At 50.3% G+C, this 13,461-nt stretch overlaps 1 protein-coding gene across 1 annotated transcript; it reads left to right on the forward strand.

The window, feature by feature from the left end:
- Positions 1-9,357: 9,357 nt before the first annotated feature.
- On the forward strand, positions 9,358-11,749 carry LOC139686706 (uncharacterized). The gene is made up of 2 exons (XM_071583740.1): positions 9,358-9,524; positions 10,894-11,749. The coding sequence occupies exons 1-2, from the start codon at positions 9,358-9,360 to the stop codon at positions 11,747-11,749; spliced, it is 1,023 nt and encodes a 340-aa protein (XP_071439841.1).
- Positions 11,750-13,461: the final 1,712 nt, after the last annotated feature.

Here is a 13,461-nt window from a genome sequence, read left to right on the forward strand (position 1 = left end):
TTTGGGTATTCCAAACCTTGAGCCATGGTGCCCACCTGTAAGGTGGACCGCCTTGGCCGTCTCCAGCACAGCTCGAGTCGAGTTGCCCAGGTGGCGCATGGGTCGCCCGCGATCCAGCGCCAAATCTCCTGGGCCACTAAGACCCTAGACCACCTTGGGGTCCCAGCTCACTCGAGGGAGGCGACGAGGTTTTTTGGTGGAATTCTGCATAGATCAGTACACGGTGGGGACCTCCGCGAGTGTCAGCGTACGGAACTCTCCACCAAATGGGTGGCACGCCCGGGAGGTATCCCCGGGCGGGACTACTGCCACTTCCACCAAGTGCGCGTCAATGCGTTGCCGACCCGGATGCGGACCACGAGGGGACGGCGTGAGGGTGGTCTAGACACTAGATGTCGCGCTGGTTGTAACATCCGAGAATCTGCGGGCCACGTGATCCAGGTGCTTCCGGACATGTGGCCTACGCGTCCGAAGGCATGATGATGCATGCGGCTTTCTTGCGCAAAACCTTACTGGGAAGGGGTACACGGTGGAAAGAGAACGTATTTACCCTTCGAACGCGGGCCCCCGTAAACCGGACATAATCTGTTCCAAGAACGGAAAAGTCACTTTAATCGACGTGCAATGCGTTTCGAGCAAGCTACCTTTGGACGAGTCACACCGGACAAAGTTAGAGTACTATGGGAAAAATGAGACCTTAATTTCCCACATATCAGACCGGTGGAGAGTGGCCCGGTCTGATGTGAGCGTTACGCCTTGCACGGTGTCGTGGAGGGGAGCCTGGTTGGGGCGATCTGCGATCGAACTCAGTGCTCTGGGCCTTTCGCAGAGAACCTTGACCAGGCTTACGACACGCGTGTTACTTGGCTCATGGATTTGCTTTTGGGGTTGGTCGCGAATGACCGCGACTTGCAAATCGCGCGATGTGAGGGTGGGGATTGGTTGATACATCAGGCATAGGCTAAATGATGAAGCCCGCTCAGGGGGAACATCTCAAAATGAGCTCGGGGTGCAAACACCAAATCTTTGGCGGAGCTTAACTGATAGCCAAATGCCTCGTCATCCAATTAGTGACGCGCGGCGGGTAAACGGCGGGAGTAACCGCTTGACGACCATAGGCAGAACATCTACGCCAGGGATATAGGTTCTCCCGGTACTGACCACGCCGCGTTTACCCCTATAGTTAAGTGTCTACCTACCCAAGTAGTAGTTTTAGGGGTTTGTAGGGTGCGTCGACAGCTATGGTCATTTTGCACCACTGTCATTACGTAAAACTTATGTTCCTTTTAAACTAGGAATAAGTAAACAGATAAATACGAATAAATATATAAATAAATAAAATAAACAAAAAAAAAGGAAAATGCTAAAATCAAAAGCATTAAAATTATGCGCTCCGAAGCTAAAGCTGCCCCATTAAACCAGTTGCCCTTAAAAAAGTTAAGACTCGATTTATAGACCCAGAGTCATCCCCTAAAATATTTTTTAAGTCTCCCCTTATCTTCAACATGTCTCTGGCCCTTCGGTATGTTGTACATTCCGTCAGGATATGTTTTATCGTCAGGGGTTGGAAACACTCATTGCAGCGGGGCTGTTCTTTTACCTCCGCAAAGAGGTACGAATGAGTGAGGGCAGAGTGTCCTATTCTCAGGCGCGTAATCATGACCTCTTCCCTCCGAATGTTCCGGATGGAAGAGGACCATGGTGAAACGACCGGTTTTATTGCCCTGAGTTTATTATTTTGAAGAGACTGCCAAGTCTCCTTCCACTGATGCAGGACCGAGTTCCGCAAGGCGGCCTTCACGTCCTCCATTGGAACCAAGGTGGAGTCGGTCTCGGGTTGTCGAAGGGCATCCTTCGCTGCCTGGTCAGCTTTTTCGTTGCCTCTTATGCCGACGTGACCAGGAGTCCATATAAAGGAGACCCTGTTCCCCTTTCTCTGAAGGGACAACAGGGTATAATGGATCTCCTGGACTATCGGGTGCACAGGTGCAAAGGCCGATAAAGATTTTAGGGCGCTCAACGAGTCGGTGCAGATGAGGAAAGAGCCATTGCTTTCTTTTATTTCTCCTAGGGCCGTCCTTATGGCTGACAGCTCGGCTGTGAAAATGCTGCAAGAAATGTGCAGTTTTTTCCTCACGACTCCATGGTAGTGGGACACGACCGCATAGGCACATGCAGATTCTGACTTTGACCCGTCGGTGTAGACTGGGACAAAGTCAGAAAGTGAGCTGAGGACGGCACTGAAGAGCTGCTGGTATTCGGAATCGGTCGTTTTGGCTTTGCGGCGTGCACTGGCAATGAGTTTAATATCCGGCATTGGTGTTAACCAAGGCGGATACTTAGCATAGGAGACGGGGCATATTTGAGGAAATGTAAAATTTACCTCATTAATAAAATCATTAAAACGAACGGCAAAGGGCCTAGTTGCCCTTCTCCGCCTGTTAAATAAGTCTAAAAACCGTTGGTTAAAAACTATGTTAAAACAAGGGTGGATTGTCTCTGATAAAATTTTACAGGCATAGTTGCCCATTAAAATCATCCTGCGGGTTTCCAACGGAGGCTCCCCTGCGTCTGCAAGTAAGCTTGGGACTGGGCTTGTTCTAAATGCCCCGGTGGCCAACCGTATCCCAGCATTGTGGACACATGTGAGTGGTCTCAAGTAAGACTCTCGTCCTGAGGAATACACTATGGAACCATAGTCCAGTTTGGATCGCACCAAGCCTCTGTACAATAAAAGCATGGTGGAGCGGTCTGCTCCCCAAGTGGAGTGAGTTAAAAACTTTAAAACGTTGAGGGTTTGGCGACACCTCTCGCGTAACACGCGGATATGCTCCCGCCAGTTCAGCTTTTGGTCCAGGATCATGCCGAGAAAGCGGACGGACTCCACAAATGGAAGAATCCTACCCAACAGGGTTAGGGTCGGGGTAACGTGGTAACCGCGAAGACGGTGAAAGTGCACGCATTTCGTTTTCTCCATGGAGAAACGAAATCCGTTCTTTCGCGACCACTCTCCCAGTTTGTTTAGAGTCACCTGGGCTTGCCTGGAAGCGTTTGGCAGTCGTGTCGACCGGCAAAATATGGCTAAGTCGTCCACATAGAGCGATGCCATCACCGGGGCATTGATGCATTCCACCACGTCGTTGATGGCGATGGCAAATAACGTCACGCTCAGTACTGAACCCTGGGGTACCCCGTTCTCCTGTGTAAAAGATCGGGATAAGTGCTTCCCAGTCCTTACTTTAAAAAGGCGGTTAGTTAAAAAATTTCTGATAAATAGGGCCATGTTGCCTCTAAATCCCCACTTGTGGAGCGTGTTGAGGATTCTCCATCGCCACACAGTATCATAGGCCTTCTCCAGGTCGAAAAAGACTGCTATGACGTGTTGACGGTGGAGAAAGGCTTCCTGGATGAAGTTCTCAGTGCGCACCAGATGGTCTGTCGTGGACCTGCCACGCCGAAAGCCGCACTGAGCGTCGGAGAGCAGGTGTCGACTCTCCAAGCACCACATGAGACGTCGGTTTACCATCCGTTCCATCACCTTGCACAGGCAGCTGGTGAGAGATATGGGACGGTAGTTGTTCGGGTCATTTTTGTCCTTGCCCTGTTTTGGGATTGGTATCACGATGGACTTTCGCCAGGCATTTGGAAAACTGCCCTCGTTCCAAAGTTGGTTGAGGGTATTTAGGACCTCCCCAATCGCAGTTTCCGGAATGTTCCGGAGAAATGCGTTGTGGATTTCGTCCGCCCCTGGCGAGGTGTAATGGGAGTCTTCGATGGCGGATTTAAGCTCCCAGGACGTGAAAGGCTCATTGTAATATTCACTTGTAGGACCTGCACCAAAATTGAGAGGGACTCTCTCGCATCGCCTCTTCAGGTTCGCAAAGTCCGCGGCATAGCCCTCGTCACTGCTATTGGCCGCGAACTGACTGGCAAATATGTTGCTTATTTCGGCAGGTGAATTTACCACCCGGCCAGCAACAAGCAATGGCGAGATGACAAATGAGCCCTTGGACCCGGAGATTTTCTTCACTTTGTCCCATACCTGACCAAGCGGCGTGCGATGGTTGATGGTAGAGACGTATTCTATCCAGGAAGCCCTCTTGGCCTCCTTCACGGCCCTTCGAGCTCGCGCTCTCAGGCGGCGGTACGATGCCAGATTAGTTGCCGTGGGATATTTTCTAAAAATATTTAATGCTTTTTTCCTCGCCCGAATCGCCCGGTCGCATTCCCCGTTCCACCAAGGGACAGGAGCTCGATTAATGTTCCCGGACGTACGAGGGATACTTTTGGTAGCTGCCGCCAACAGCGTTGAACTTAGTTTATCGACGTTGTGCAACGCGTCGAAACTTGCGTCGTGTTTATATGTAAACGTACGCTTAAAGAGTGGCCAGTCCGCACGGTTAATACGCCACTTTTCCGGAGGTTTTGAAATGGTGGGCGAAGAGTCTTCCTTAACGAGTAGAAGAGGAAAATGGTCACTCCCACAGAGATCGTTGTGGGTGGACATTTTCAGCTTTGGGGCTAGACTTCTCGAGCATAGACAAAGATCTATTGCTGAGAATTCCCCATTGAAGCTGTTAAAGCGGGTTTTTTCGCCGCTATTTAATAAAAACAGGTTAAAATCCTCAATAAAGTTGGATAAAATTCGACCTCTCCTATTGCTTTGGGTTTCTGGCCCTCCCCAGAGAGGATCATGGGCATTAAAATCTCCCATCAAAATGAACGGCTGAGGAAGCTGGTGGACAAGGGCTTCAAGGTTCAGGCGGGTCACCGGTGCACCCTCTGGCAGATACACGTTGCATAACGTCATCCTCTCAGGGGTGTGCACCGTGACAGCGACGGCCTGGAATGGAGAGTTCAGTTGGACTCGCGAGGTGTAAAGGGCCTCACGGGCCGCAACTGCTACTCCCCCTTGGGCTCGTTGGCCACTTAGGTCATCCGTTCTAAAAACAGTGAATCCCTTCAGAATACCCTTATCTTCAGCCTTAAAATGGGTCTCTTGGAGACAAATACAAGAGGGTTTAAAATCTTGGATTAAAATGGCCAGCTCCTCCTTGTGCCGATAAAAGCCATTGCAGTTCCACTGCAGAATGGAACACATTTAAAGTGTTAAATTAAAATAAATAAATAAATATATAAATAAATAAGATGACTAAAAAGGGAGATGACCAACTCTATTGAGGTTATCGCTTGAAGCGATGTTTCCTCTTCCACTCGTTTGCGAAGACCTCAGTATCAGAGATACTCTGGTCCTCTTCAATTACCTCCGGCCTCTTTGGCTTCACTGGAGGCGGCGGGGAAGGTGTATTCTCACGCCCTTTTGGCGTGTTCCCCTTGGTGGTTTTCTGTGGGCTCTTCTTTGAAGGGCCCACAGGAGTAGGTGGCTCCTTGTCCACCTTACTCTTCCCATCCTTCACCCTTTTGGGTTTAGGCACTTGCGTGTTTTCAACTGGGGATTCTTTCGGTATCTCCGTCTGCGTGGCGATGGTACACTTTACACATTGCGTGGTTGCAACGGAAGCAAAGGACCGGGAGAAAGTTGGAGCGATTAGCGCCCTGTATTTTCTCCTCGCTTCCGCATATGGGATTTTTTCAAGGGTTTTTATCTCCATGACTTTCCTCTCTTCTTTCATCTTCGGGCAATCACGAGAGTACACTGGGTGTGTACCCTCGCAATTGACACAAAGAGGTTCCGAAGAGCACTCTTTATCCTCGTGCGCGTCTTTGCCACAGCGCGGGCAGGTGGCCTTACCCTCGCAACGAGACGCGACATGGCCGAACCGTTGTCATTTGAAACAACGCACGGGATTTGGGATGAATGGCCTCACTGGTACCGATTCATAGCCCACAAACACCTTGTCGGGTAGTCTATCACGCGCAAACGTCAAGATCACGGAGGTGCTGTTTACGTTTTCTCCGTTGCGCCTTGTGGTGAGTCGACGACAATCAGTCACTCCCTGAGAGAACATTTCTCTCTTGATTTCTTCGATGTCCACGTATAGGAGGTCGTAGTGACTGATGACTCCCCGACAGGTGTTAAGAGTGCGGTGCACCTCCACCTTAATCGGAATGTCATGGAGCATTCCCATAGCAAGCAGTTTATCGCTTTGTGTATCGTTCAGGGTCTCTATAAGAAGTGTACCATCCCGGAGCTTCTTCACGCTCTTTGGGTCCCCAGGCACAATCTGTGACAAAACTCTGCGAATTAAGAAAGGAGAAACCTTTTTCAAGGTTTCACCTTCCTTTATGCACGACATAATTAAATAGCGCTTACATGCGCCTATGCACTTTTCTCCCCCGCCGGTGTCCGGACGGGATCTTTTTAGTGGTGGAAAGGGTTTTTCCTCCATAATAATTAATTATTCGTCCCTCGGCCTCCCCACCCGCCACGGAGCCACACATTTGGGACGCCACTCCGCCAAACCGGAGCGGTCGCCAGGGCTAACTCGAGGGATATAGCGCTTCAGGAGTGGTCGTCTGTTTCGGGGTGGATCTTCGGTGCAAGGGCCCACCAAAACCCTTACATCTCCGACCTCCCTACGCAGACCCCCACAACCTTGGCACTCGCCACCGGAGCGAAAACGCGACGGAAGCCGATTGACCGGGAGTGGCTAGCTCCCGGCCTCCCGTTTACACGAAATCCGGGGCCGAAGAGGGGTATCACTCCCCGGTCCATACAGGGCATCCGACACCCTGCTGGGAACCAGAAAGCTCACCCTCCAGGATCCCCTTTTCTCCCTTACGGGTCTCCAGGCACGGCAAACACCTGGGCGGATCGCAGGCCAGATGGTATGGCCGCTCACAGACAGTGGATCCACAGCACTGTCCGGACGCATCCCTTGCTGGCTTGGGGTTTGTTTTCGGGGTTTTCTCCCCGCCCTTTTAGTCGCCTCTTACGACAAGCAGGGATACTGCGGGAGTATTCTCTACCCCCCTACCCGCAGGGGGCTCTACCTACCCAATCCCACATAAGTGGGCAAAGGGCGGACTCGCCTAGCAAACGACGTGTGGTAGAATTGCGCTAACGCGCACTCGGCGGAGACTCATTGAGCGCTGCAGGAGGAATCCTGCTAATGAGTTCTATGGGAGAGACGGGTTCCAAGCGGTTCGGCTAACCGTTTCGTCTCTGTGGGTTCGGCCTCGTAGGGGTTGGGTTTTGCAACATAGTAAGGTACTGGGGATTCCTGTTAGCTATTCATAGAGAGCACGAGTCCTTGAATGAGGGGGGAACTCTGTGGGGAGTTTGCCTAGCCCCCGCGTAAGCCGGTGGCCGACGCCTGAGGTGTCGGTCTTCCTCCCCAATTGAGCCGTAATAGCAATGCGAGGGGGGAACTAGTATCCGAGTCGAGCCACCTGTAAGTCTAACGTGCCTGCTCACTGGGCCGACGGTGAAAATCGTACATAGTGCGGCGGTACGAACTTCCGAGCACCCCAGCTGGGGAGTTAGGTTCATTCCACACTTTGACCCTAAGGATAGTCCGGGGGTTAGTTCATTCCGAGTTCTTTCCTTGAAAGCCATTGAGGCCGGTTGCTTAGGGGAATGGCGGGATAAGGACCGTCGTGTCGTCGCAGAACCCCACTAGGGCCAGACGGGGCATACTTGAGGAAATTTAAAATTTACCTCATTAATAAAATCATTAAAACGAACGGCAAAGGGCCTAGTTGCCTTTCTCCGCCTGTTAAATAAGTCTAAAAACCGTTGGTTAAAAATATGTTAAAACAAGGGTGCTTTGTCTCTGAAAAACGTTTACAGACAAAGGTGCCCATTAAAATCATCCTGTGGGTTTCCAACGGAGGCTCCCCTGCGTCTGCAAGCAAGCTTGGGACTGGGCTTGTTGTAAATGCCCCGGTGGCCAACCGTATTCCAGCATTGTGGATACATGTAACTGGTTTCATGTAAGACTTCCGTCTTGGGGAATACACTATGGAACCATAGTCCAGTTTGGATCGCACAAAGCCTCTGTACAATAAAAGCATGGTGGTGCGGTCTGCTCCCCATGTGGAGTTAAAAACTTTAAAACGTTGATGGTTTGGCGACACCTCTCATCGTACAACACGCTAATATGCTCCCGCCAGTTCAGCTTTTGGTCCAAGTCATGCTGAGAAATGGGAGAATCCTACCCAACAGGGATAGGGTCGGGGTAACGTGGTATCCGCGAAGACGGTGAAAGTGCACGCATTTCGTTTTCTCCATGGAGAAACGAAATCCGTTCTTTCGCGACCACTCTCCCAGTTTATTTAGAGTCACCTAGGCTTGCCTGGAAGCGTTTGGCAGTCGTATCGACCGGCAAAATATGGCTAGGTCATCCACATAGAGCGATGCCATCACCGGGGCATTGATGCATTCCACCACGTCATTGATGGCATTGGCAAATAACGTCACGCTCAGCACTGAACCCTGGGGTACCCCGTTCTCCTGTGTAAAAGATCGGGATAAGTGCTTCCCAGTCCTTACTTTAAAAAGGCGGTTTGTTAAAATATTTCTGATAAATAGGGCCATGTTGCCTCTAAATCCCCACTTGTGGAGCGTGTTGAGGATTCTCCATCGCCTTACACTATCATAGGCCTTCTCCAGGTCGAAGAAGCCTGCTATGACGTGTTGACGTTGGAGAAAGGCTTCCTGGAGGAAGTTCTCAGTGCGTCCCAGATGGTCAGTCGTGGACCTGCCACGCCGAAAGCCGCACTGAGCGTCGGAGAGCAGGTTTCAACTCTCCAAGCACCACATGAGACGTCGGTTTACCATCCGTTCCATCACCTTGCACACGCAGCTGGTGAGAGATATGGGACGGTAATTATTCGGGTCATTTTTGTCCTTGGCCTGTTTTGGGATTGATATCACGATCGAATCTCGCCAGGCATTTGGAAAACTGCCCTCGTTCCAAAGTTGAGAGGGAAGCAAAGATACATGGTATACCCCCATCTAAGAGTAGAATCTATACTCAGGTACCAGACGGTAAGGCGAAGAGACTGAAGGTGGTCTCCTACAAACCCATTCGTCTACTCTCCAGAGACGAAATTTGCACACTATTTGCCATTGGTGGGTGGAAGTACCTGGGAGTAAGGTTGGACGGGACAGGATGTTAAGACGTGAGGTCGCCACTGGCTGAAGGTATTGAGCGATTGAGTAAGCCTCCACTGAAGCCCCAACAAAGGCTTCAGATGCTCAGGGGCTTTATCCTGCCGATGTTGTTCCATAGCCTCTTGCTGGGTTAAGTTACCCGGAACAAGTTGGCCTCAATGGATCGGCAGCATTAAGCCGCTGCCCACCGATGGTTGCACGTGCCTCAAGACGTGACGGTGGGCTTTTTCCACGCATCCATACAGGACTGTGGTTAAGGTATTCCAAACTTGGACACAATGGTGCCCACATGGAAGTTGGAACGCCTCCAGTTTGTCTCCAGTTCAGCTCGAGTCGAGTTGCCCATGGTAGCCCGCCATCCAGCACCAATGTCTTGGGCCTCTAAAACCATAGACCGCCTTGGGGTTCAAGCTCACTCGAAGGAGGCGGCGAGAAAGTTTTTTGGGCAAATTCTGCATTGATCTGCAGACAGTGGGGACTTGCACGAGTGTTAGCGTATGGACCTCTACGCCGAATAGGTGGCACGCCCAGGAGGTATCCCTTGGATGGACTACTGCCACTTCCACGAAGTTCATGTCAATGCGTTGCCGACGCGGTTACTGACCACCAGGGAACGGCCAGAGAGTGGTCTAAACATGTTAAGTCAGGCTGGCTGTAAAATCCGGGAGTCAGCCGGCCATGTCCAGTTGCTTTCGGACGAATGGCCGTCGCAGCCGAAGGCACAACACATTCTGTTTTCTGGCGCAAAAACCTTACCAGGAAAGGGTTCATGGTGAAAAGTGGATTTACTCTTCGAACGCAGGCCCCCATAAGCTGGGCATAATTTATTTAGAAAACGGAAAAGTGACAGTGATTGATGTGCAATGCGTCTCGAATTATCTAACTTTGGACGAGTACAATCCGACAAAGGTGGAACACTAGGGGAACAATGAGACCCTAATGTATCACATATCTGACCGGAGGAGTGGCCCGGGAAGATGTGAGCGTTGCGTCTTGTACTGGGTGGCGGAGATCGGCGATTGACCTCAGCGCGCCGGGTCTGTCAAGGAGAACCTTTGCCAGACTGACAACATCCGCTCGGCTCATGGATTTGCTTTAGTGACTGGTTACGAATGACCGCGACCCTAAAATCGCACGCTGTGACGGTTGCTTTATGATTTAGGCATGGTTACGTGATAAGACCCGCTCCGGGGTAACATCTGAACATCAGCTCGGGATGCAAGCACCCATACTTTTGCGGAGATACTCTGATAGCCAAATGCCTCGGTCCTTTGGCATGTTCTACATTCTGTCAGGATATGTTGAACTGTCAGGGGTTAGAGGCACTCATTGCAGCGGGTCTGTTCTTTCACCTCCGCAAAGAGGTAAGAGTGTAGGCAGAGGACCCTATTCTCAGGCGCGTAATCATGACCTCTTCCCTCCTAATGTTCCGGATGGAAGAGGACCATGGTGAAACGACCGATTTTATTACCCTGATGCAGAGGTAGTTCTCGGGCTGGACTGCGTGAGAGACATTTTTGGCTCAACGTTTCTCTCCCGTTGCATGGAGCGTCTTCAGGAGCGAAGTAGTTTTATGCTAGCTGATCCGCCGGTATTTATACCCGGTTCTCGTTCCTTTCACATTTCACGAAACGCCACTGTGGTAATCAAAAAGAAGACTATGAGAAAAAGGTCTCAAAGCTGCTGGAAGACGACACGTACGTAAAACTTAAACGTGACCCCACATCCAGGATAGAACGGCAAGTGAGAGACCACGTCAAAAAATCTTCAATTCCTTTGGAAGATCAGAAGAAACTATTTCCTTCCGCCTCCAGATGTCCACGACTCTACGGATTACCAAAGGTTCACAAGAAAGAAATCCCATTGAGACCCATTGTCAGTAGCTTAGGATCACCTACTTACAAGTTAGCCCAGTTTCTCGCTAGAAGTCTCAAACCCTGCACTGGGAATACGACGTCAAACGTAAGAGATTCATCCCACTTCATCGAGATTCTGGGATCAATAAATGTCTCCCCACGTGATATTCTCGTGGGTTTTGACGTGGTGTCACTTTTCACGAAGGTTCCGGTGCGGGAATCCCTGGCCATACTTCAAAGATTCACTAGCAAAGGACTACCACCAGACTTCCCAAAACTGGTTGAATTCTGCCTGGAGAGTAACTACTTCCTATGGAACGGCGATATATACCAGCAAACAGAAGGAGCGGCAATGGGATCACCATTGTCTCCGGCCATCGCCGACATATTCATGGAAGACCTCGAGGAAAAAGCGCTGGCATCCTGCAACCTCCCTCCCAAATGCTGGCTACGCTGCGTGGACGACACCTTCGTCATCTGGCCACATGGAGAGGAGAAATTAGAGGAGTTTCACCGAGAATTGAATAACATAAACTCGGCCATAAAATTCACGAAGGAACTTGAGAAAGACGGACGCCTTCCGTTCCTTGACGTACTCGTGACGAGGAAGTTAGACGGAACTCTCGGCCACTCAGTGTACAGAAAACCTACGCACACTGATCGTTACCTCCACGCCACTTCTCATCACCACCCACAGCAAAAGGCAGGTGTCATCAAGACTTTTCTCCAGAGCAGAAAGAGTGTCAGACGCAGAATCACTCCCAGCAGAGAAAGAACACCTGAACAGAGCCATGAGAAACAACGCTTACGATAATGCCTTCATCAGAAGAGCCGTGAGGAAAAGAGATTCAGACAACGAGATAAAGGAGAAACCAGCTGCTTTCGCCCTTCTTCCCTATGTCAAGGGCACGACCGATCGCATAGCACGAATCCTCAGAAAGAAAAATGTCGTCACCCGTTTCGGCACGGTGAAGAAGCTAAAGGACATATTCCCCTCACCCAAAGACAAACTCCCCCCTCTACTGACCGAAGGGGTATACGAAGTACCATGCAGCTGCGGCGGAAGCTACGTTGGCCAGACTGGACGTGCTATGGAAACACGTATAAAAGAACACCGAACATCAGTAAAAAACAAACAATGGAAAACATCAGCCATTGCGGAGCACATCATGTCGGAGCCAGGACATAAAATAGAATTCGACAACACGAAAGTCCTAGCGAAGAAACAACATCTCTACTTCCCTAGGCTAATTCGTGAGTCTATTGAAATAGCGAAACGGCCACGGAATTTCAACCGAGACGACGGCTTCCACCTGCCAGATACCTGGAAACGCTTTTTGCGTGGGGGGGAAAGTCACCAACGGTCAAAAAGAGAAAGGCAACCTACCACCCCCACCCAAACCCCCCCTCCCCAACACAAAAACATCAACAACCATTAACGGTCAAAAAGTGAAAGGACCGAGAACCGGGTATAAATACCGGCTGATCAGCTAGCATAAAATTACTTCGCTCCTGAAGACGCTCCCTGCAACGGGAGAGAAACGTTGAGCCAAAAATGTCTCTCACGCAGTCCAGCCCGAGAACTACCTCTGCATCTCTCAACAGCTGCGAAAGCCTACGATCTTTATCACCCTGAGTTTATTATTTTGCAAAGACCACCAAGCCTCCTCCAGCTGGTGCAAAACCAAATTACACAAGGCAACCTTTACATCCTCCAAAGGAACCGAGGTGGAGTAGGTCCAGTATTTGCGCAGGGCTTCTTTTGCTGCCTGGTGAGCTTTTTCATCGCCGGTTATTCCAACGTGACCCGGAGTCTATACAAAAGATACCCTGTTCCCCTTCACTAAAGGGACAAGAGGGTAAAATGGATCTCCTGAACTATCGGATGCACAGGTTGAAAGACCGATACAGATTTTAGGCAGCTCAAGGAGTTTGTACGGATGAGGAAAGAGCCATTGCTTTCTTTTATTTTTCCTAGGACCCTACCGGCCTCCCGTTTAGATGAAACCCGGAGCCGAAGAGGGATATTGCTCTCCGGTCCATACCGACCATCCAAAACCCTGCTGGTAACCAGAAAGATCACCCTCCAGGATCCTCTTCTCCCTTACTGGTCTTTAGGCACGGCAAACACCTGGGCAGATCGCGGTCCAGATGGTTTGGCCTCTTACATTCATTGGATCCACAGCACGCTCCGGACTCATCCCTTGTTGGCTTGGGGTTTGTTTTGGGGGTTTTCTCCCCACCCTTGTAGTCTCCTCTTACAACAAGCAGGGATACCGCGGGAGTATTCTTCATCCCCCAACATACGGGGGGAAGGATGTCATACGGCTTCTGAGTACCATGACTATTTGCGTGATTGATCCATCCAACTGCTGTTGCCACCTTTACTCTCTGCTGTAACATTGCTATTTTCATTTGTTTATCCAGGTCTTTCACTATTGCTTTCAAAGAGATGGTGCCTATTTGGCAATGATTTCTTCTGTAAAATATTCATTCATTATTAGGCTTAAGGTAGCCTTATCTATT

This window comes from Hetaerina americana, unplaced genomic scaffold (genome assembly GCF_022747635.1).
Source record: "Hetaerina americana unplaced genomic scaffold, ioHetAmer1.1.p SCAF_149, whole genome shotgun sequence".
Lineage (NCBI taxonomy): Eukaryota > Metazoa > Arthropoda > Insecta > Odonata > Calopterygidae > Hetaerina > Hetaerina americana.

Bases quoted from the DNA above. Each gene is read 5' to 3' on its own strand.
- LOC139686706 (XM_071583740.1), top strand. From the start codon at position 9,358: ATGGTGCCCACATGGAAGTTGGAACGCCTCCAGTTTGTCTCCAGTTCA. The intron at 9,525-10,893 runs GCAAATTCTGCA...TTCCGCCTCCAG, and splicing joins GCGGCGAGAAAGTTTTTTGG to ATGTCCACGACTCTACGGAT.